This window comes from Lissotriton helveticus, unplaced genomic scaffold (genome assembly GCF_964261635.1).
Source record: "Lissotriton helveticus unplaced genomic scaffold, aLisHel1.1 SCAFFOLD_511, whole genome shotgun sequence".
Classification (NCBI taxonomy): Eukaryota; Metazoa; Chordata; class Amphibia; order Caudata; family Salamandridae; genus Lissotriton; species Lissotriton helveticus.
The window spans coordinates 483,426-508,676 of NW_027611818.1; the positions used below are offsets into that span (position 1 = coordinate 483,426).

General features: G+C 44.6%; 1 protein-coding gene across 1 annotated transcript in view; it reads left to right on the top strand.

The window, feature by feature from the left end:
• LOC144806686 (uncharacterized) overlaps positions 1-22,311 on the top strand; it is a 60,949-nt gene extending 38,638 nt beyond the window's left edge. The window contains exons 2-4 of the mRNA XM_078672991.1: positions 10,347-10,869; positions 16,720-17,922; positions 22,279-22,311. Coding sequence (XP_078529117.1) covers positions 10,347-10,869; positions 16,720-17,922; positions 22,279-22,311 — 1,759 coding nt within the window. The remainder of the gene's footprint in view (positions 1-10,346; positions 10,870-16,719; positions 17,923-22,278) is intronic.
• Positions 22,312-25,251: the final 2,940 nt, after the last annotated feature.

The window sequence follows — 25,251 nt, forward strand, 5'->3', positions numbered from 1 at the left end:
ATTACTATGACACCCCCTCACACTTGTGACGGAGGATGCATTACTGTGACCCCCCTCACACCTGTGACGGAGGCTGCATTACTGTGACCCCCTCACACCAGTGACAGAGGCTGCATAACTATGACACCCCTTCACACCTGTGACGGAGGCTGCATTACTGTGACCCCCCTCACACCTGTGATGGAGGCTGCATTACTGTGACCCCCTCACACCTGTGACGGAGGCTGCATTACTGTGACCCCCCTCACACCTGTGATGGAGGCTGCATTACTGTGACCCCCCTCACACCTGTGACGGAGGCTGCATTACTGTGACCCCCTCACACCTGTGACGGAGGCTGCATTACTGTGACCCTCCTCAAAAATGTGTCGGAGGCTGCATTACTGTGACCCCCTCACACCTGTGATGGAGGCTGCATTACTGTGACCCCCTCACACCTGTGACGGAGGCTGCATTACTGTGACCCCCTCACATCTGTGATGGAGGCTGCATTATGGTGACCCCTTCACACCTGTGACGGAGGCTGCATTACTGTGACCCCCTTCACACCTGTGACGGAGGCTGCATTACTGTGACCCCCTCACACCAGTGATGGAGGCTGCATTACTGTGACCCCCTCACACCTGTGACAGAGGCTGCATTACTGTGACCCCCTCACACCTGTGATGGAGGCTGCATTACTGTGACGCCCTCATACTTGTGACGGAGGCTGCATTACTGTGACCCCCCTCACACCTGTGACAGAGGCTGCATTACTGTGACCCCCCTCACACCTGTGATGAAGGCTGCATTACTGTGACCCCCCTCACACCTGTGACGAAGGCTGCATTACTGTTACCCCCCTCACACCTGTGATGGAGGCTGCATTACTGTGACCCCCCTCACACCTGTGATGGAGGCTGCATTACTGTGACCCCCTCACACGTGTGATGGAGGCTGCATTACTGTGACCCCCTCACACCTGTGATGGAGGCTGTATTACTGTGACCCCCTCACACCTGTGACAGAGGCTGCATTACTATGACACCCCCTCACACCTGTGACGGAGGCTGCATTATTGTGACCCCCCCACACCTGTGACGGAGGCTGCATTACAGTGACCCCCTCACACCTGTGACAGAGGCTGCATTACTATGACACCCTCTCACACCTGTGACGGAGGCTGCATTACTGTGACCCCCCTCACACCTGTGACAGAGGCTGCATTACTGTGACCCCCTCACACCTGTGACAGAGGCTGCATTACTATGACACCCCTTCACACCTGTGACGGAGGCTGCATTACTGTGACCCCCCTCACACCTGTGATGGAGGCTGCATTACTGTGACCCCCCTCACATTCGTGACGGAGGCTGCATTACTGTGACCCCCTCACACCTGTGATGGAGGCTGCATTACTTTGACCCCCCTCACACCTGTGACGGAGGCAGCATTACTGTGACCCCCCTCACACCTGTGATGAAGGCTGCATTACTGTGACCCCCCTCACACCTGTGACGGAGGCTGCATTACTGTGACCCCCTCACACCTGTGAAGGAGGCTGCATTACTGTGACCCCCCTCACAAATGTGTCGGAGGCTGCATTACTGTGACCCCCTCACACCTGTGACGGAGGCTGCATTACTGTGACCCCCTCACACCTGTGACGGAGGCTGCATTACTGTGACCCCCTCACATCTGTGATGGAGGCTGCATTACGGTGACCCCTTCACACCTGTGACGGAGGCTGCATTACTGTGACCCCCTTCACACCTGTGACGGAGGCTGCATTACTGTGACCCCTCACACCTGTGATGGAGGCTGCATTACTGTGACCCCCTCACACCTGTGACGGAGGCTGCATTACTGTGACCCCCTCACACCTGTGATGGAGGCTGCATTACTGTGACGCCCTCACACCTGTGACGGAGGCTGCATTACTGTGACCCCCCTCACACCTGTGACGGAGGCTGCATTACTGTGACCCCCCTCACACCAGTGATGAAGGCTGCATTACTGTGACCCCCCTTACACCTGTGACGAAGGCTGCATTACTGTGACCCCCCCTCACACCTGTGATGGAGGCTGCATTACTGTGACCCCCTCACACCGGTGATGGAGGCTGCATTACTGTGACCCCCTCACACCTGTGACGGAGGCTGCATTACTGTGACCCCCTCACACCTGTGACGGAGGCTGCATTACTGTGACCCCCTCACACCTGTGATGGAGGCTGCATTACTGTGACCCCCTCACACCTGTGACGGAGGCTGCATTACTGTGACCCCCTCACACCTGTGATGGAGGCTGCTTACTGTGACCCCCCTCACACCTGTGATGGAGGCTGCATTACTGTGACCCCCTCACACCTGTGATGGAGGCTGCATTACTGTGACCCCCCTCACACCTGTGATGGAGGCTGCATTACTGTGACCCCCTCACACCTGTGACGAAGGCTGCATTACTGTGACCCCCTCACACCTGTGATGGAGGCTGTATTACTGTGACCCCCTCACACCTGTGACGGAGGCTGCATTACTGTGACCCCCTCACACCTGTGACGGAGGCTGCATTACTGTGACCCCCCCTCACACCTGTGACGGAGGCTGCATTACTGTGACCCCCCCTCACACCTGTGACGGAGGCTGCATTACCGTGACCCCCTCACCCCTGAGATGGAGGCTGCATTACTGTGACCCCCTCACGCCTGTGACGGAGGCTGCATTACTGTGACCCCCTCACCCCTGAGATGGAGGCTGCATTACTGTGACCCCCTCACACCTGTGACGGAGGCTGCATTACTGTGACCCCCTCACACCTGTGATGGAGGCTGCATTACTGTGACCCCCCTCACACCTGTGACGGAGGCTGCATTACTGTGACCCCCCTCACACCTGTGATGGAGGCTGCAGTACTGTGACCCACCTCACACCTGTGATGGAGGCTGCATTACTGTGACCCCCTCACACCTGTGACGGAGGCTGCATTACTGTGACCCCCTCACCCCTGAGATGGAGGCTGCATTACTGTGACCCCCTCACACCTGTGACGGAGGCTGCATTACTGTGACCCCCCTCACACCTGTGATGGAGGCTGCATTACTGTGACCCCCCTCACACCTGTGACGGAGGCTGCATTACTGTGACCCCCCTCACACCTGTGATGGAGGCTGCAGTACTGTGACCCACCTCACACCTGTGATGGAGGCTGCATTACTGTGACCCCCTCACACCTGTGACGGAGGCTGCATTACTGTGACCCCCTCACACCTGTGACGGAGGCTGCATTACTGTGACCCCCCTCACACCTGTGACGGAGGCTGCATTACTGTGACCCCCCTCACACCTGTGATGGAGGCTGCAGTACTGTGACCCACCTCACACCTGTGATGGAGGCTGCATTACTGTGACCCCCTCACACCTGTGATGGAGGCTGTATTACTGTGACCCCCTCACACCTGTGACGGAGGCTGCATTACTGTGACCCCCCTCACACTTGTGACGGAGGCTGCATTACTGTGACCCACTCACACCTGTGATGGAGGCTGCATTACTGTGACCCCCTCACACCTGTGACGGAGGCTGCATTACTGTGACCCCCCTCACACCTGTGACGAAGGCTGCATTACTGTGACCCCCTCACACCTATGACGGAGGCTGCATTACTGTGACGGAGGCTGCATTACTGTGACCCCCTCACACCTGTGACGGAGGCTGCATTACTGTGACCCACTCACACCTGTGATGGAGGCTGCATTACTGTGACCCCCCCCTCACCTGAGATGGAGGCTGGGAGTCCCAGAGAGCCGCAGTGCCACGGGGTGTGGATGCTATAGAGGTCTGCCATGTCAGCTGCCTCCAGCCCAACCGAACATCTCTCTGGGGTCCAGTGACGCCAGTACAGCTAATTAGCAGAGAGCAGATACATGCGAAAGAGAGAAAGGACTACCGCTGTTCTTGTTCACTAAAGGACACAAACATACGCTCAGACTCTGCTTTCTCTGTCGCACTAAGGGGCATATTATCAACAACTAGCAATATTTATCGCTAAATGAGCTTAGTGATTGTTTTTTTATCGCCGCGCATCACCGGATTTTATTGCAGAGATAACGTGCTATTAGTAACGTTTATCTCAAATGCGATAAAATATCCGGCGATAGCTGCTTAATGCGTGAATATCGCTGGAAATCCAGCGATATTCAGGCATTAACGGCAATAGGGACTTAACCTGAAAATCCAACTCCCATTGAATAAACAGGTTAAGAAGTGGTCTGAGCAGGCATTCGTTTTCAACGATATTCGCTCTTAGCGCAATTTTTTTCATCACTACGCCTGCGTTGATAATAGGCAATAGTGATGTTAGCGACTGGTTTCAGTCTCTAACAGGTTGGGTACGCCCACTTTGCATGTCATTAGCGCTAAATATCGCTGACATGCAAAGCGAGCCCCAAACCGCTAGCTATCGCCTCAAAACTGTCGCTAACTGATGCTAGCAACAGCTTGCTAATAGGGTGATGAAATTATCGCCGCTTTGCGGCTGAATTGGCTGCAAAAGCGGCAATAATTTCATATCGCCCACCTTGATAATATGCCCCTAACTTTTAGTCATGCTGAACAGTAAGCACACTGGTGTATAACATGGCTAAAATATATTGGCAAAGCCAAAAGCTCTTGCGTCAGTAAGACATATTGCCTTTGCTAGTGCTTGTTTAATTTTAAATAGAATGTATTATATTTGACGTGGTTTGTATTTTGCATAGCAAATAATTTCAGGGCTTGGCTCGTTCACAGGTTCTACGGTCCTTAATTTGTTGGCTCGTCCACCTCTGCTCATATTATCGACTCCAGAAACATTAACGCTTTAGTACGTTTGTAGTGTTGGGAGGAAAACACTGTAACAATACAAAGATGCACGCTTTCGTCTTGCTAGTTATATTAAGATGATTGCAGCAAGCCTATTAAAAATGAACCATTTAGGAGGATGGTAACTTTTGGCTTCTGGGTTTCACAAAGATCTCTGCAAAAGACAATAAGATTCTCTGGACTATCTTATATTTTTTTTCAGAGTTTTATATAGCGCGAACTTGACCCGAACCGGGTATCCAGTGGCGGTTTCTCGTCTAGGGCGTTGGGGCTCCGCCCCCTTTACTTTCGCCCCCATCACTATCTCCAAATTAATTTGAAACCAAACTCATTGTTAATTTATTTTTGGGCTTTCCACGCTGCATTCATTTACAAAAAGCATTCATTTTTTTTCTTTCTGGGGCCGGGAGCCGGGACTGCTGCACACTTCTAATTTTCAATTCACCGTAAATCACGCTGAATGACACTTCGTGCCTGGGCGGTCGCAATTTCCACTAGTTGCCGGGCGGATGGTTTCGCAGCCCTGAGGCGTGTGAAGTCATCAGCTCGGTAAACACATAGCATTGAGGGCCGGGCTCCACCCCCCGAGGACGTCCAAGTCAAATTTCCCCCGGGCGTTTTAGATTGAAGCCCCGCAGTGCTAGGGCTTCATGTCACTCAGGGAAGTGAGAGCACAGTCACCCCCACCCTTTCCCAACTCGTCACAGGGTCGGTCCCACCGAGTTGGGAGAGGGCAGGGAAAAGGCAGCAGTCGGCACTAACTGTTCAGGAGTCGTGCTGCTTGTTTTATTAAAGCAAAAAGTGGGGGGAACTGTTTATGTAAAATTAGAAAAAGGCTCTTCAAGTCGTTCCCCAAATAGATTCACCTCTCCAACCACTGCCGCTTTCAGCTTTCAGCTCGGCATCTTGCAAGGCTTACCAAAGCCACCAAGTTCCAAAAGCCGTCCCTGGTTCCTCTTTCTAACCTGTCACAGCCTTCCTCTAAACCGCACCATGAATATTGGAAGGACAAACACCACACGTTTTCAAAATAACTAACAGGATCAAGGCATCGATTATCATGATTTGAAGAAGTGCGTCGAAGTACTTCACTAGTCGGCAGAGTGATGACAAACGGAGGAAGGACAAGAGAAACGGAAGTGAGGGGCAGGCCGGGAGGAAGTCAGGCAAAATAGAGTGCGCATTGAGTCAGCCAATCCCAGGAAAAATAAGCTTTTATAAATGCAATAGGACTCTTATTTACACAAGCCCTATTTCATTTTTTTTTAAAAGTTTGGGAGTCGAAAAAGGCACAAACAGGAGGGGCGGGGGGAGGGGTACAGGAGGTTGAAAAGTGACGGACTGCAGGAGAGGGGGGGAAAACAAGGAAAAATTGCATTACGGTAAAGGGACTGATAGCCTCGGAAGGCTACAAATGGCAACATGACCGTTAAGAGGAGGGACTAAGAATGGGAAAACCAACGAGAACACTGCATTTATGATGTAACCCAATCAAAACATGGGTGTAGAGTGGGTGGAGCTTAAACTAAGCTTACCCAATATAGTGTATACAGCATGCCTCGCAGAGCGATGGCAGTGCGTTGCACAGTAGCGCTATACGCGAGACCTAAAAAGCATTGGTATAATCTATAGGTGTCATTGTTGGGACATTGATGATCCAAAAGCTTCGTTCCATATATGTTGGATAATTAATAAGCGCTATTAAAGAAAAATGCGACATTTCGTTGTTGGCAAGAACACAAGGAGAAGTTTGTAGCAATCAAGAATAAGGTTGTAAATGCGCCATGTTTGAAGTTATTTGTAATGGGGGTGGATTTAGGTAGGTTCACCTAGTCTGGGGTCTAGCTGGGAGGAATGACTCCGATCCCCAACACTTGAAGATGCTGGGACTGCACTCCTTGGCTTGTCTGAGACCAGGCTGCGCACCGACGAGTGGAGGGAGGAGGGGTCCAGGGAGAACTCGGGGAAGGCCAACTAAGGGGCTGGGACTCGTATCTGGCTTGTCCGGAGTGAGGCTGCGCTACCTGGGAAAACCAAACTTGAGGGACACCTGCATCATCCGGACGACTGGTCACTGCACATAGCTGTAGGGACGAAAGGACCGAGGGCTGCTCCAATTTTACCGCAATCAGGAGCCCGCCCGCCACCCCTGCCTGCTGTGACGACTCCACCTCGGGGCCCCTACTGCCCTACACTCACAGGACTAGACTGCCCAGTGTCGGAAGAATAGCGCTCCATCGCCGGATTTCCCCCCCCCCCCCACTGTAAAATCGAGTGCACGTCCGTTGCCTCCCACCCGAGCTCCACACGACCAGGAGCTCAACAGTGAGTGTCGGGACAACAGACCGAGTGCTACCGAATTGAACAGGGGTTTCTTATTTCACTATTCCTAGCTGGGCACCTTCTCTCTCTCCCTCACTCTTAACAATGATGGCTGTGCAGTGGCTGGCCAAACAAGCACATACCCAGGAAACTATTTCTCCCTGGGAGATGGCACCAGCATGGAGCGTGTTAGACCTGTCAGCGCTAAGGTGGTGTTACCCAGTTTTTTTTGTCCCTTTTGCCTTATTTTTGCCACAGTCTTTTGTTGGACCTAGGTCTCTGGGCACCTTACCACTGCCAAACAGTGTTGAGGTACAGGTGCTCTCTCCCAACAACATGGCTGCCACAGGCCCCTGCTACTGCGGAGTGGCCTCTGTAGACACGCACTAGTAGTTAGGAGCAGGCTGGGATATCATGTTACAGTATCACTGCCATCCTGCCTTTTTGTTCCATAGCTTAATATGTGGAAGCTCCTGGACCTTCCAGCCATGGGAGGGGTTACGCTTTGCCGCCTTTAGAGGGTCACCTGACCTAGGGGTATAAGAGTAAAGGAGGTAAACCTAACTGTCCGTTGGGGCACCACTGGACCTGGGGGAACCTCTGCAGGAGTACAGGCGGTTGGGCCTAGAGGTGGAACCTACAAAACTGGGACTTGACTGGGCCTAGGCTGTATTCCCAGCGCTATTTTGTCCAGAACTGTTGCTGGCTGACAATGCCTGGAAGAACTGTCCGGCCCCCCTGTAGTGTAGTTCCTATATTTTCAATAGGCTCTGCGCATTGGAATAATATAAACAGCAGTGTAGACGTAGGACTGAGGTCGACTAGGTCTCTACTGACTATATTAGACTTAATTAGTTTTGCCAGCTAGCTCGGAGGTCACTAGCCACTTTCTCGAATGTTCAGGAAAAAGTTAACTCTCTTGATTTAGACAAGAAGGGATTAGTTTCTGACAACCGCATAAACATGACAACTTTGCCCCCTCAGAATAAAGAATGTATCTCTAGAGTCGTGTGAAAACAATAGACGCTTATTTCACTCAGTCAATCATGCGTACTTAGTTTCACCAGAGTGCAGAGAAATAGAGAGACGGGCGTTTTCAATAAAAGTTGTTATTTATTTAGCAGTCTTCTTTCTCATGCAAGAGAAATGAATTGCCACAATTGCAATACTCATCATGAAGTAAAGTGCGTACAGTAAAAGGAGTATTATAAAATAATACTGTAAAAGCATTGATATGGTTTCTTAGCCATATGATACTTTAAAACGGATAAAATATATATATACATAAAAACACTGACTAACGTACTCAACTGGTGCTTCTAAGATACGCCTACCCGGTGTACCTGACCTAAGCCTAATACGTGGGAAGGAGTAAGTAAGTTGTAGTTTAAGTTAAGTTGTTTTTTGCCAAGGAATCTGAATCAAGAATTCTCTTAAGGGTTTAGTCAGCTCCGTACCTTGGTAATAGAATGTAGGAGGTCTTGTATCTCTCTCTCAGGACTCGATTTCCCAGCAACCCGCAAGGGTGACTGGAAACACCGGAGCTGGATTTTCTCTGCTGGAGAAAAAGACAGCGTCTTTCTCAGTGCATCAAAAGCGAGGGGCGGCTTCCTTCGGCTCTCGCATTAGCTGGGCTTCGGGCAAGTAGATAAATGCTCTGCTCCAAACCACTGTGTGTTTGCTTAAGGCAACGTTGGTATATTTATACCTGAAAGGTGCCGGGTTTGACGTAAGGTTGGACATAAGACGTCACTAAGAAGTAACAGTTCTTTCTGGACTCCAGGAGTTCTTGTGCAAATCAAAACAAGAGCAGGGGGATTTCCCGGGCTGCTGGAGGATTGGTTTGTTTAAAGAACGCGTTGTACTTTCTAGGAGTCTAAGGGAGAAGCCTTGCCGTATTTGGACTGCATGGGCTATTACTAAATATGGATATGATTCTTATGCCTTTATAAGGATATTATTTATTATAACCATACAAGGGCATAAATCGGGAATATCGAATTAGGGTCCTAGATAGAAACACAACACCCACTCCACGTATTAATGTCCATCATTACTAAAAACTAAGCAATATTAAACATATAACGATGCATGTGTGTTTTCCAACCAACCCCAAAATACATAATTTGCATTTGAAATGGTATATGGTAAATGCACGAAAATGAGTATTGGTACTGTACGTCTTTCAAGCAGTGGTATCATTCAGTTAAATGCATATATATATCAGCTGAATGAATTGCGAAAATTACACATGAAACGGCTCTGTATACAGAAAAGAAGGTCGAGACCATTTCATCACATATATATACAATACTGTACATGTGCTAGAGGCTGAGGTAAAGTATTGTCTCTAGTATCTCTAAAAATAGAAGCTCTGTTCTCTAAGAATAGTTCTACTTTAAGCAGAGTACCATATTCCAGAAAAAGGGTAAATATTTTGGAAGTGAAAAAAAATAATTTCGCTTTCAGGGGAAAAAATAGTTCAAATTTTTTTCAGGGGCTGTGTTTATCAAAAATTGAAGGCCGAATTCAGAGTTCAGGGAACGCTGTGTGCTTGTTGTTTTAAAAAGGTATTCTCGTTGTTCAGGGGGGAAAATCATATCAGACAGGCTTGCAAAAAATTGGTCTACAACATCAGGTGAAAGATCGACCAAGTTTGAAAATGCTGAAACAGTGCATATGAGAGTGTGATTGCTATCATCGATGTTTGGATCAGCAATTCTCACAGAAGGTTGTACCCGTTTGGTGCTGCTTTCCTCTCGTACTTCACCGCCATCTACTCGTAGTGGTGAAGTCTCAACGAATGTCGTCATCAGAATAGGTAGCCGCTGGGGACAACACGTTGCATGAGTCGGTACCGGACCTAGCAAAGTATCGATATCCATTGGTACTGCTGATGGTAGTGTAAGACAGACGTCCAACACGCATTCTTCTCCGCATAGCAGACATCGAAGCACAGGTAAGATGCAATCTGGCCAGATTGCTCTGCATGAAAGAAACCAAGTTGTACTTAGATTTCTTAGCCGGGCTAATCCGAGGACTTTAGTGATGCGGTCTCGGTAGCGTATAGGTAGGATCGTTTCTCCCATCGTTGCTGGAGTCTTGTCTGTGGCTTGGCTTGCCATATCGGAGCAGAGTAAAACACTATGAAGAGGGAGAAAAATGCACCTCCTTTTTGCTTAGGAGAATAACACAAGTTCACAAAGAAATTCAGGAGCTGATAGACGAGGAAGCGGAAAGTCAGGAAGGGACAGAAAAATGTAGACAAGTGGCAAGAATGTTTTATGAAAAACTGTACCAAAACGGAAATGAAAGCCAGGATTTAATTTCACAACATGTTGACCTCATTGAAAACTGTTTGTCATCTAATGAACGTGATTTTATGAAGAAAGAGCTCACAGGGGAAGAGTTCTTGCAAGCTCTACAGAAATGTAACAAGCTATCTAGCCCCTGGGTGGATGGGCTTCCATGGGATTTCTACAAAGTTTGCTGGCCTACCATAGCCACCGATGTAATAGAAATGTTTAATAAATGTGTATGGAACAACTCCACCCCAGACAGTTTTTGTCATGGAATAATATCTCTGATACACAAAAAAGGACCAGAAAGAAACATTGGTAACTGGAGACCAATCTCCCTTTTGAAGGTGGACTACAAGCTTTTCACAAAGGTTCTAGCCAACAGGATGAAGAAAGTATTACAAACCGTAATACACGAAGATCAAACCTGCGCAGTCCCAGGCAGACAAATCTGGGACAACCTTATAACACTGAGGGACACAATCTGGTCAGCCAAAGACAGGAAAGAAGCAGTCGGCATCCTTGCAATAGACTTCAATAAAGCCTTTGACAGAGCAGCACACACTTTCCTCCTACGTCTTCATACACTCAATTGAAATGCTATATACAAATGCAACTAGCTGTGTAAATCCACTTCTCCCAAGACACAAAGGGGGACAAAAACTGGCAACAAGCAACAAAAAAAGTCACAACAAAACTAGACCTCTGGCGCACAAGAAAGCTAACCCTGGAAGAGAAGATCTTGGTCACAAAAGCAGTTATACTACCAATCCTTTTATACATAGCTGTGGTTTCCCTCCAACCAAAGCCATGCCACAAAAACTGAACAGGCTACTTTTCACCTTTCTTTGGAACTCTACCGCAGAAAAACTGAAAAGAGAACTCATCGGCAAATCCCACGACAAAGGAGGGAGGAAAATGCCAGGTGTCGCAGACTTTTTGCTCACTAAATATTTCATGCTATGCTACAGAAGCCTGCACAACAAGAACCCAAAAAATGTGTTGCGTGCTTATCTAGGATCCTGATCGATACTGTGACCTTATGCCCCTATTCGGCTATAAATCCATTTATTCCCTATATTGGCATAACCGTTCAAGTGCGATATTCAGAAAGTCATCTCTGGCCTCACACGAACAGAGCCACATTCCAGAATAGTTTTCTCTGCCACTTCCTTTGCAACCAATTAGTGCAATGACAGAGCAGAAGTCACTATCTGAGATTCCTAGATTAACACTCTGAGTTCTTCAACAAGATAAAAACTCAGCAAACCTGGAAATCCCCGCTTGCTGTGTTTTGATTAGTAATAGAACTCTAATGAGCAACTGATAGCGATCACTTCCTAAGTGACATCTTTATTGACGTCTTATGTCCAGCAAACTTACGTCAAACATGGCACCTTTCAGGTATAAATATTACCAACGTTGCCTTAAGCAAATGCTGTGTTGCTGCTGACGTTGTTAGCTGTGGCCCCCTGTTGCTGCAGCTTGCTGCCCGTCGCCTGAAGTTGCTGATACCATTATCGCTGCCAAAGCGCGAACGATGGTGTGGTGAAACTAGGAGCTGAACAGCCGTCCCTCTGCGAAGAGCCCAGCAGATGCCAGCTGCCCGCGGACGCTGTCCCCCCTCCTTCTCCTCCTCGACGTGCTGAAGAAGAGACGCTGCCTTTCTCCTGCCGAGAAATCCAGCTCCAGCGTTTCTGGTCTACCCTTGTGGGTAAGTCAGAGGGAAATCCCTGGAGTGTGCTCGTTTACTTAAAGTATCTACAGCATTTCAGTTACACTTGAACAGTTAAATAGCAGACTACTATGTCTCACTATGCTATGGGGTGAAATTTAATAATGATTTCCACAGAAAAATGAAATTTGTTAACAATCTATTTTTAATAAAAGATTTTTCTTACAATAAAAAAAGACACAGCATTTAAAATTTCAAAGAAATATTCCTTGAAAAGTAAAAATACATTAAATCAATCTATCTCATATGCACAGTTAGACAATACAGTAATAAAAATGCAAAGCAAAGAAATACATATATAACACATTTGCAATTCATAAACATTAAAAAAGGTTTTACATATACAACCTATAAAACAATAAACCCCTATTATGACTGTGGCTCCTGGATATTCTCACCACTGTTGATTACTAGATCCAACAGCCTGGAATTGTATAGACTACCGCACACAACTGTGACAAAAATGTATGTACATCCAGTGAGTACTAGGCTTCACTTGGATTCTTACATTAGGAAAAGCGTCGACGCGTTTCGGTGCAATACAATTAATTCTGTGGCACCTTCCTCAGGACTTCTTGATAGGGGTTTCCTGTGTCAAGAAGATTTCAGATTTTCAATTTTCTTTTTAGGGAGCAAAATAGTAATGTATCAGTATCCATCCTCTCAAATGTTATGCTATTCACTGTTCAGAAGTTGTCTACGTTGCCTAGGTTTCTCCTTTGCTAAGGAGATTTATATATCGACACGATATCAACACCGTACATTACTATATGAGGTTTCTACCCTCTGTCTGTGACCCTATAATTATGGAGACAGTCTACATTACTGCAGTATAGCTGGTTTTTCTGTTGTGGTGCAATGTCATTCAGTACCAGTGTCCTACTTTGTCTCTTAATGCAATGCTCACAATTAAAACATTTGTATATATTGGACCATATTCCCTCCAAATTCATTTTGCTGTGGAGACCATTGCTATTAAGGTTTCTACTTAAAGAAGGGGAAATGAGGTGACTGAGTTTGCGTATTCTCACCTTTGTATCGAGTATGATCCTTGCGGGTGACTGGGATACCGAGTTCCCCCTGAAGGAGATACCAGACCTCCATCATTCTATTCAGAGGTATGGTGTTGACTAAACCCTTAGTGAGAATTCTTGAAGCAAACCTTGGCAAAACCAACTTAACTTAAAGCTACTTACTTACTCCCCTCCCACGTATTAGGCTTAGGTCAGGTACACTGGGGTAGGCGTAGTTAGAAGCACCAGTTGCGTATTTTAGCCTAAAGTATATATGACTGTATATATGTTTTATTACTTTTAAACCATTGTATGGCTAAGAAACCATATCAATGCTTTTACAGTATTATCTCGCAATACTTATCTTACTGTATGTACTTTTTATAATACCAAGTCTTGCAATTGTGGCAATACATTTCTCTTGTACGAGAAGAAAGACTGTTCAATAAATGTTAACCCTTTATTGACAAACGCCCGTCTCTCTATTCTCTACATATTGTGAAAGTAAACTGCACCAACCTGACTGAGTAAAATAACTGTCTATTGTTTCACACAACCCTAGAGATTGACTCTTGATCTGAGGAGCAAAGTTGTCATGTTGCACGGTTGTTGGAAAACTGAATCCCTTCTTGTCTGTGCCAGGGAAGCTGATCACTTCCTATGCAGTCAAGAAAGTTTCCAGTGACCTCTGAGCTAGTTGGTAACAAACCCAATTAAGTTTACCATAGTCAGTAGAGGCCTGGAAGATCCGCACTTCTACGTCGATACTACTGTTTATGTTATTCCAATGCGCAGGGCCTAGTGGGAAACTAGGAACTACACTACATGGCGCCCAACGTTTGGTAAGGCGATAAACTAACGCAAGACGTTAGAGTAACTCAGTCGTGCATATTTCACACAGACCCCTTTCTCCCGTAAATACTCCAATAGACGTCTGGAGTGGGTGAAAGGTTAAAATCCGCCCGACCTTAGTAGGAAGAGATTCCTATGTAAAGCTCTGGTTTATTCAACGTTGAAGGATACAGTGTTCCAAAATATTGTGCACCTAATCTTTGTCTCCTTGGAGACCTACTCTGCAAAACCTGCATTTATACAATGCCAGGAGAAAACGGAACCACTGGGGCCGCAGCAGATGCGACTCAGCAGGGTCCCGAACACACTGACCCGGATGCTATTATCATCCCGGTCCACTTAAGAAAATCTATTTTTTTAAAACTTATAGAAAACGGACTGACACCACAAGGTGGTACAGTAATTTTCGTGATAGAGGCACACGAATATCGGCAGACAGAGGTATTCTATTCATGGATAAACTTTCCAGTGGCAAACGCTACAACAAAAGAGTTTCACTATTACAAAATAGAGGAACCTCCGGAAGAGTACGCTCCTTTCGAGGAGACTGAAATCCCACTAAAATTCCAAGAGCACCTGCTCTGGTTTAATGGCGCCCTAAAACATAATGATCACATAACTAGGCTTGGTTCACTAGGTAGACCAGGAGCAACGTGGCCGGTTCTAGCCAGCTACACACCACATCTGGACATTGTAAAAATGTAAAAAGAAGAACTCTCAGTTAACATAAGAGAATTAACAAAAGCATATAGAGAGTTAGTAAAATTATTTATTAAAAATAATTTAAACACTCCTAAAAAGAGCTGGGATGGAAATAAACAATCCACTCCCAAGGAAAAAGTTTTCCAGTCCAGAGGAAGGTCTCCTCGACGGAGGGAAAGAACTCCGACTCGAGAACACCAGTCTCCCCAGAGGGAGCCATCTGAGAAAAGTTATAACCTTAGAAATAGGGATAATCTGAAAAAGCCTGATAGATATCAAAGTATTGATACACGTCCCTCTCGATCTTTTCCACAGAATTCGGAAAGAAGAGGACGGTCAGACCCAGGAGAGCACACCAAGTCCAAAGACAAGAAACCTGCTCAGAGTAAAAAATCTCAATTTCAGAAAAAGAAGGTAGCCAGTATTAGAGTAATCAACCATGCCGAGAATACTGAGGACACAGTTGAAAAACGGGGAGTGGGCATTGACAATGTTGGACAGTGCAGCAGAAATCAGTATAGCGCGCAAGATTTTGAAGAGTCATCTGGAGACAGTGGACACGAATGAATACATTCAGGTTGAAACTGCCGACACCAGACTTAGCGAGCCCCATAAAATATACGAAATTACATTGCGTATAGAGGGTGATAAGACTAGGAAAATAAGAGGTCTATTTTGGGATAAACTCTCAAAAGGCTATGATATTCTGTTAGCTGAAAAAGATTGGCCACCAGAGTTTGTCAGGGAGTGCCCTCGTGGCGAAGAAGTGATTATGCCTGCCTTCTCGAATCACATTCCGATTCACAAAAAATATACATATGCAAGGAAATGGGCAGTAGCCCAGGCACCAGCATTATATAAAAATCATGTAGGATGGGATGAGGACTCTCCTCCCCACAAAATCCAGTTAAAAAGTGAACCAACTGCCCAACGGCAGTATCCCATTAAGCAAGAAGCTAAAAAACAAGTCAGGAAGATCTTAGATCAACTTGAATACCAGGGGGTGATTGAAACATGCACCTCTCAAATGAACAATCCTTTGTTTCCTGTCTCTAAGCCAGACAATTCATATCGTCTAGTTTTGGACTACAGACACCTTAATACATGTTGCAAAACTTTTGCAGTACAAAACTCGCATAGTGCAGCCCTAATGAATAACATAGTTAGGAAAAAATATAAAACGACATTAGACATATCTAATGGTTTCTTTTGTCAAAACATTGCACCAGAAAGCAGATATTTGACCGCTTTCTCTGCATTTGGGTCGCAGGAAAATTCTGTCGACTCCCACAGGGGTTCAAGAACAACCCAGGACTATTCTCAGCTAGAGTAACAGAGTTACTACAAATATATGTTGATGAGGCATTATCTTACGTAGATGATATCTATCTCACAGACGACGACTTGGATACTCACCTGAAAAGAGTGAACACCATTATACTTGGGTTCGCAGCAGAGGGTTACAAATTCAACTTTAAAAAGTCTCGAATTGCCCATCTGACAGTACTATTCTTAGGGTAAGAATTATCAAGTGAAGGAAAAAGCCTGGCAGACAACTTCTTAGAGAAGTGCGCTGTACTCCAAGCTCCAAAAACGCTGAAGAATTTACAATCCATTCTAGGTTTTCTGAATTTCGGAAGAACTTATATTCTAAATTACGCAGAGAGGGTTAAACCTCTCTACGAACTAATTAAACCTGATTTTAAACAAATCAATTGGACTCAAAAACACACAGAAATTTTGAGATCATTGCAAACAGACATGTTAGCTAAAACTAAATTAGATACACGTGACAACACACGCGATCTTGTAATCCGAGTCATCCCAGGAAGATGCGGATTCACGTACCTAACCTCTAATGAGGGAGAAAAGGTACCAATAGCATACAAATCACATTTGTACACAAAGGCTGAAATAAAATTCAGTTCAACTGAGAAAATTCAACTGCGGTTCAGACTGCTGTAGCAAAAGAAAGGCCCCTAGCACAAGGTAAACGAATAATAATCGTAACACCTATACCGGCTTTAGAAGCGGTAACTAAAGCAAGCATTCCAAATGCTAAGGCTTTGCATCCGAGATGGATCCAGTGGGTTAATTCTCTTGCTGCAACAGACGTAGTTTACGAATTTGATCCTAACTTAAAAACACAGGAATTTTTACAATATGAATATGAATGTCCTCTGCCAATTGAAATCCTGCCTCTCGAAGAATACGGAAGTATTATATATACTGACGGATCAGCACAACCCGCAGTTGGGGGTAAGCAAGCTTACAGTGCTGCGTGCTCGATTGTAAAAGGTCGCTGGCACAAAGGAAAATTTAGACCACTGGTCACTAAAACACAATCTCTAGGAGATTGCTCGGCTCAACGAGCTGAATTGGTAGCTTTTAAGATGGCGCTAGAGAATACCGATCGCGAATTCCCCACACTAATAGTGTGCAATTCTTTTTATTGCGTACAATCTTATAATGAATACTTGCAGAATTGGGTGGAAAATGGTTTCAAAGATGCAAAAGGTGGCACAATAAAGCATAAAATGCTTTGGGAACAGGTAGTTCTTTTACAGAAAGAACTACAAAAGACTCACGTGATACATACACTGAGTCATCAACGTGATGGCGTTCACGTTGCAGGGAATTCATTGGCTGATGAAGCCGCGAAGGCAGCTGTGCAAACGGCTTCCGTAGCTGCGATAACTCGGTCACAAACAAAAATAGACAGCGATATTCTACAAGCTGTCAGTGCGTCAGTAAAAAATGATAAGAAAACACTCCCAAAAGGCTTTCCAGAAAAGTACTTATATTCAACAGATACGAATAATGTTCCTTTTGCTCGAATCCCTGGAGTGGGGGATAGGGTAATTCCAAACAGGGAACACAGGTTAGGACTAATCAAAGCGGCACACGAAGGGCTTGCCTCTGCACACGCTGGCGTTTCAGCAACAATATCACTATTAAAACAGAGATATTGGTGGCCTCGCTTGAGAATACAAACTAAAAAGTATGTATTGGAATGCGATATATGCCAAAGGATAAAAGTATCAACAGTAAAACGACCAGCGCAGACACCCCTTCTCATCTTGGATAAACCATTTGCATGTGTTTACCTGGACCACTGTGGTCCCCTACAAAGGGATGGCAACTATAGATATATCATGGTAGCAGTGCATTCCTGTACGAGGTTCATATGGATGTGGCCCCAGCGCTCGGCTGACGCTAGAACGGTTATAAAAGATCTGCGAGTCTTTATCGGCACATACGCAATTACCACGTTCCATTCTGACCAGGGTCCTGCTTTTAGCTCTCGAGCTTATAAGGAGGCCATGGCCAGCTTGGTAATTGGGTTGCAGTATTCTTGTCCGTCGCACCCCGAAGGGAATAGTGTGGTTGAAAGAAAAAACCGGGACATAAAGCGATCTATAACAGCGAAGGTATTAGGTTCAGGCGCTGGGTGGGTCAAACATCTAATAAGTGTCCAGACTAGTCTTAATAACTTGCCAAGAAATTCTCTAAAAGGTTTCTGCCCATACGAACTATTGTTCGGAATTAGAATGAACATTCAGGACCTCGATAGTCAGATATCAGTGGTACAAGAAAAAACAACAGACTTTGACATCAAAGATCGTTTGGCTGTTTTACAGGAACTGAATGAAACAAGAAAATCCTTAAGCAACATAAAATTAAAGCAACAGCCATCTACCACTGACGAGGCACCACAAGCAACAGCCCCAGCAAGGCCTGTCTGGATTCCAAAGATTGGGGATCTAGTCAGAGAAAAAATCGCGGTGAAGAAGGAATTTGGGCCTTCTTACAGAAAAGCAGTACCTGTCTTGGCAGTCACCGGAACAAGATCAGTTGTACTACCGCCCCTTGCTGGTAAAAAGGAGAACAGAGTCATGTCTATCGACCTGGTAAAACCACAACCATGTGGCCTATAATCAACAGTAGGCCCAGTGGACTCCCAAGAAACAACAGAATACCCAAACTTGCAACAATCCAAGAGGTTCAAACTGAAAGACTAATCACATTCGATCAGCCTGCAGTGCACAGAGAAGGACTATGCAATAATGCCATGGAACTCGTGCCTCTTGAGACGCAGATTGAAACAGTTCGTCAAGAAACACCAGTCTACAATAATGTGGCTTCAGAAAGTGCTACCGAGAGACAGATTGAAAGAACAATCCCAACAATTGACAGAACTGCCTCTGGTTATTTCATCAACTTCGACAACTTCTCTGAAGATCAAAACGACCACGAAGTGATGCCAGAAACTAAAAAGTATTCTAAAGAAAATACAACAGGACTCCTTCAACAAATCAAAGAATTATATCTGGATTCACCGTTGATTGAGCATTGGATTATTTCAGGGGTATTCATACTCCTACTATGCCTAATTTTAGTTTTAATTTTAGGAAAGTTTATTACAATTGAATGGACACAGCAAGTCAGAACATCAACCTAGTCCTCAAACCACACAGATCATCCCACGTGAAGAAAAGAGAACTGTCAACAGTAAATGTCACAGCAATTCCAATACCTGGTGGGGTAGTATGGGAGAAAACTGACTATGAGATCTATGGTCCGGTCGAAATCCTGAAGTATCCTCATCAACTGAAGGTTTCTTTAAGTGACTTTGTAAAACCTAGTACATTCTCTGATGATTGGGACTTTAACAGTATAAATGACATGATGTCTGATTTAGTAATGTCAGCTAGATTCACAGAACATGATTATTTACAAGGTTCATCTAGTTATGAGCAATTATTCTGCTACACACATTATGGTGATCATTATTTGCATAAATCTGCACAGCCTAGAAATGTTTTTAAGTATAATCAATGGGAACATTGTGCTACACCACCTAAAAGCAGTTCTAAAACATTTTTTGAGAAATTCAAATACTTCTCAGGGTATAACACCAGTGATGCAGAAACGTTTTATTACAAACTGTTAGATAAAACAGGAATGAAAACAATGCTGACAAATTCTAAATTGATATATTCAGAAGCATTTTATGAAAAAATGATGACATTTGCTTTTGATTATTGGAAAAATAACATTGAAACGAAAACCATTTGGGGTACAAAAGATTGGCAGGTACAAGGTCTTGAAGCACTATTCAGAACCTGCATGATACCAGAACAAATGATGTTTTTAAATGACACAATACACCAAACATCTTGTCTTGGCCTAGCTAAGATCAAAGACCTTAAAACACCGTCTATTCCAAAGCCAATACCTGAAAATACAACTACAGATATTGAGTTAGACGTCTCACAAATTTTACATTTTAACAGAACACATCCTGATTGGAAAAAGTGGTTAATCTGGCCTACTGACACAAACAACTGTCAAGATAGATTCCTGAACAAAACACAGGGGTTAAAAATGACCAGACTAGACCCTAGATACTCCCAGAGACAACATCCAGGGATAGTAACAACATACAGTGTAGGGAAACTCTGCCTCGAATGGCTAACATCATCCACACTGGCTGAAATTAAGCAACACTTGTCTTTACTAAAAGATGGTGCTGATTTGCGCGATTTCATTCTTGGACCACGCAAACAGCGTCAAAAGCGTTTCATAGCGACCAGTATTTATGCTGCGTACAACGAGGCTTGGAAAGTCACACAAATTGAAACAGCTGAAAAAATACGAGAAATTGATCGTATTAATTTGGAAAAATCACTTTCTGTAGTGGACAATGGGTTAATGACTCTGTCCTCCAGAATATATTCGTTGGACAATATTGTATCTTCTGCCTTTGACATAATAGACAGAGACTTGCTAATGTTACAACATGGCCAATCTCAATTACGTTCTATTGTACAATTGGGCTGGACGCTGCAAAATCTTCGTTCAGGCTATGTGCCTTGGCGTTTAATAAACACGACATCATTATTTTCCATTTTTAACCTTACTGATAAACAAATCAGTTTGGCACAGAAAGGAGCAGACTATACAATCCTGAGCATCGAAAAACTGGAGAGATTACCATTGACAATGTCAGAGAGTCCTGTCATTGAATGGATAATACACGGAATTATCACTATTCCGATAACAACTTTCCGATTTAAAAAGTGCCTTGAATACATACCTACTGGCCAGTATGAACGATTGGGTAAAGGATATGTAAAATCTGAATGGAAATTACCATACATTCATGCTACAGTGACAGCGACAAAAATGTATTTCTTAGTGGTGAAAATTGTAAACATTCACTTAGCGGTATACTTTTGTGCCAGGGTATTAATTTACACGGAGCTTGTGATGGAAATTCTAACAACCTTTCATGCCACCAGCTTGTCACACCTGCAACTCAGATAGAGCCCTTCTTTATGCAACTTGCAAAAGGGAGTTACATTCTTAGAACGGATCACAGATGTTGTGGCCTTGTGCCAGGGAAAAGTTATCTAGTAAGAGTAACATCCATGGTCAAATGCTGTATGCAGGCATTGTTCCCGAGTGGGCCTGCAGACACAGTGACTCCCATCTGGTCTCGTCTGAATCTCTATTCTATACGAATTGATACTTTAAGCAAAATTAAGTCTGTGCTTTTGCAGACAACAGTGCCCATAACGTCATCAAAAGAGACGTATGATCTTCTAGTTGCAAGGACAGCTACTGAAGTTCATGAACTTTTATCAACAAATTGCCCCGTGCATTTCGTAGAAATGCTTAGCCAACTCCTTAACATGTCTAGTGCCACAGGCATCCCAGGCATATTTAAGACGATTTTTACGGGACTGCTAACACCATTTCAAGCAATTTTGGGAATCGTTCCTAATTTTGTACACTCTGTTTTTGGCGGCATACCCTTATTTTTGGGACTTGTAGCAGGGATTTTATTTTTGACCGTCCTGCTTCATTATGGCAAGCCAAAGCTCAGACATAGCTCCCATGGGAATGGAAGAGACAATCCTAGCACTGCGCTACCGGGACAGGATAACTAACGTCCTTGGATTGGCCAGGCTGAGAGATCTAAACATGACCTGGTTCCTTTTATTCAGACCTATATGGCAGAACTGTATCTTACCGGTACTTCGATGTATGCTATGTGGAGATGAGTGCGTGTTGGACATCTGTCTTTCACTTCCATCAGCAGTACCAATGGACGTCGATACTTTGCTCAGTCCAATAACGGCTCACACATTGTGTTGTCCCCAGCGGCTACCAATCCTGATGACGGCATTCATTGAGACTCCTGTGCTACGACTAGGTGGTAACAGTGGAGCAAGTGACAAAAGCGACATCACCCAGGTACGACCTTCTGTGAGCATTGCTGATCCCGACTATGATGACAGCAATCATTCTCACACCTGCCAAGTTACAGCACTATCGAATATGGTTGAACTGTCACCTGATTTTGTAGACCAATTCTTTGAGAGCCTGTCTGATATGATGTTCTCACCCGAACAGAAATAATAACTTTGGAGAAGCTTTCCGACACACAGCGTTCCCATGAACTCTGAATTCGGCCTTCACTTTTGATCAACAGAAACTGCTAAAAGCGTTGGAACTCTATTTTCCCGTTCAAGCATTAATTCTTTTGAATTGAACACTTTTTAATATTGATCCTTTTTTGGCACGAACAATTCTTTGCTTAAAGTAAAAACTATTCTTAGAGAACAGAAGATTCAACTTCTATTTCTAAACACATCTAGAGACATAACAACCTTACACCAGCCTCTAGCACATTTATTGCAATGCATTTTTATGTGATGATTTATCTCACCCTTCTTCTGTTTCAGAGATATTTCATGTGTAATTCTTTTTGCATAATCGTTCATTGATTTCATATGCAATAATTTTTGAATGATTTCTATGCTTCAAAAACGTACAGTACCTATATTTTTCACGTATTACATTATACGCCTATTTCGAATGCATTTATGTATTTTGGGGTGGGCAATGTTACACATGCATCTTATTGCTCTAGTTTTAGTAATTTGATGGACATGAACCCGTGGAGTGGGTGTTGCGTACTTATCTAGGATCCTGATCGATACTGTGACCTTATGCCCCTATTCGGCTATAAATCCATTTATTCCCTATATTGGCATAACCGTTCAAGTGCGATATTCAGAAAGTCATCTCTGGCCTCACACGAACAGAGCCACATTCCAGAACAGTTTTCTCTGCCACTTCCTTTGCAACCAATTAGTGCAATGACAGAGCAGAAGTCACTATTTGAGATTCCTAGATTAACACTCCGAGTTCTTCAACAGATAAAAACTCAGCAAACCTGGAAATCCCCGCTTGCTGTGTTTTGATTAGTAATAGAACTCTAATGAGCAACTGATAGCGATCACTTCCTAAGTGACATCTTTATTGACCTCTTATGTCCAGCAAACTTACATCAGACATGGCACCTTTCAGGTATAAATATTACCAACGTTGCCTTAAGCAAATGCTGTGTTGCTGCTGACGTTGTTAGCTGTGGCCCCCTGTTGCTGCAGCCTGCTGCCCGTCGCCTGAAGCTGCTGATACCATTATCGCTGCCAAAGCGCGAACGATGGTGTGGTGAAACTAGGAGCTGAACAGCCGTCCCTCTGCGAAGAGCCCAACAGATGCCAGCTGCCCGCGGACGCTGTCCCCCCTCCTTCTCCTCCTCGACGCGCTGAAGAAGAGACGCTGCCTTTCTCCTGCCGAGAAATCCAGCTCCAGCGTTTCTGGTCTACCCTTGCGGGTGACTGGGATACCGAGTTCCCCCTGAAGGAGATACCAGACCTCCATCATTCTATTCAGAGGTATGGTGTTGACTAAACCCTTAGTGAGAATTCTTGAAGCAAACCTTGGCAAAACCAACTTAACTTAAAGCTACTTACTTACTCCCCTCCCACGTATTAGGCTTAGGTCAGGTACACTGGGGTAGGCGTAGTTAGAAGCACCAGTTGAGTATTTTAGCCTAATGTATATATGACTGTATATATGTTTTATTACTTTTAAACCATTGTATGGCTAAGAAACCATATCAATGCTTTTACAGTATTATCTCGCAATACTTATCTTACTGTACGTACTTTTTATAATAACAAGTCTTGCAATTGTGGCAATACATTTCTCTTGTACGAGAAGAAAGACTGTTCAATAAATGTTAACCCTTTATTGACAAACGCCCGTCTCTCTATTCTCTACATATTGTGAAAGTAAACTGCACCAACCTGACTGAGTAAAATAACTGTCTATTGTTTCACACAACCCTAGAGATTGACTCTTGATCTGAGGAGCAAAGTTGTCATGTTGCACGGTTGTTGGAAAACTGAATCCCTTCTTGTCTGTGCCAGGGAAGCTGATCACTTCCTATGCAGTCAAGAAAGTTTCCAGTGACCTCTGAGCTAGTTGGTAACAAACCCAATTAAGTTTACCATAGTCAGTAGAGGCCTGGAAGATCCGCACTTCTACGTCGATACTACTGTTTATGTTATTCCAATGCGCAGGGCCTAGTGGGAAACTAGGAACTACACTACAAGTGCAGCGTACATCAAATTTCACGCAGGCTTTTTGTTCCACCGTTTCAAACTCCACTCAGTAGCAAACAAAGTCTTTGACCTCATCCCACCCCAATGTATATATGCCAGGAACCCCTCATGGTGAAAAACAAAGCTCTACTACAAGACATTGGGGTGAAAACTACGGCAAGACAACTGACCACAGACATTGAAAATCAAACAACAATGAACACTATCGCCAACTGGACGGAAAAAAAGACAGCTGAAACGTGGAAACAAGTAAGCTGGAAACGGCTGACCAATGAGCAAAGAGACTTAGCCTGGATGGTTGTCCACGAATGCCTCCCCACCAGACAGTTCCAACACCGCAGAGGGATGGCGAGAACACAAAAATGCCCCAGAGAAAGCTGCCTACACGAAGAAACCACAACTCATCTGATGTGTAACTGCCTATATGCACAGAAACTATGGAAGAAACTGGGCAAGCTCCTAAAACACTTTACCTCCATGACAAACCGACAACATGAGAACATTATAACATTCTCTACGGCCTGGATCTACCCTCCGCAGACAAAGAGACCGCATGGAAAATAATCAACGCGGGGAAAGAAACCTGGGTATCTCCACGAACCTATTACTTTTCTCACACAAACAACTGACCACAATTGAATGATTAAAGTTGTGTTTCAATAAAGCAATGATATATGTAATGTATGACATTAAAATTGTAGGCAAGGCGGAAGCTAGCCAAACATGGAAATATAAAGAGTGGGCCAAATGGCTAATAAAAGCGTCATAAAAGACCCCCCAACATGGGGTAAGTCTTAATATATTAATGAATCTTGATGGAAACCACCAAAGTACATGTCTGCGAGCTCCACACTCGACTGGTAAAAAGTTCACCACCCTACAAGGGATTGGTTAAAATGTATCGTGCACCAAAATCTTTATAAATAAAGATATATTTTTACAACTAAATTAATCTGTGGGTGCCAGTGGTTACCGAGTAGGAGCTGTTCTATCATTAAAGAA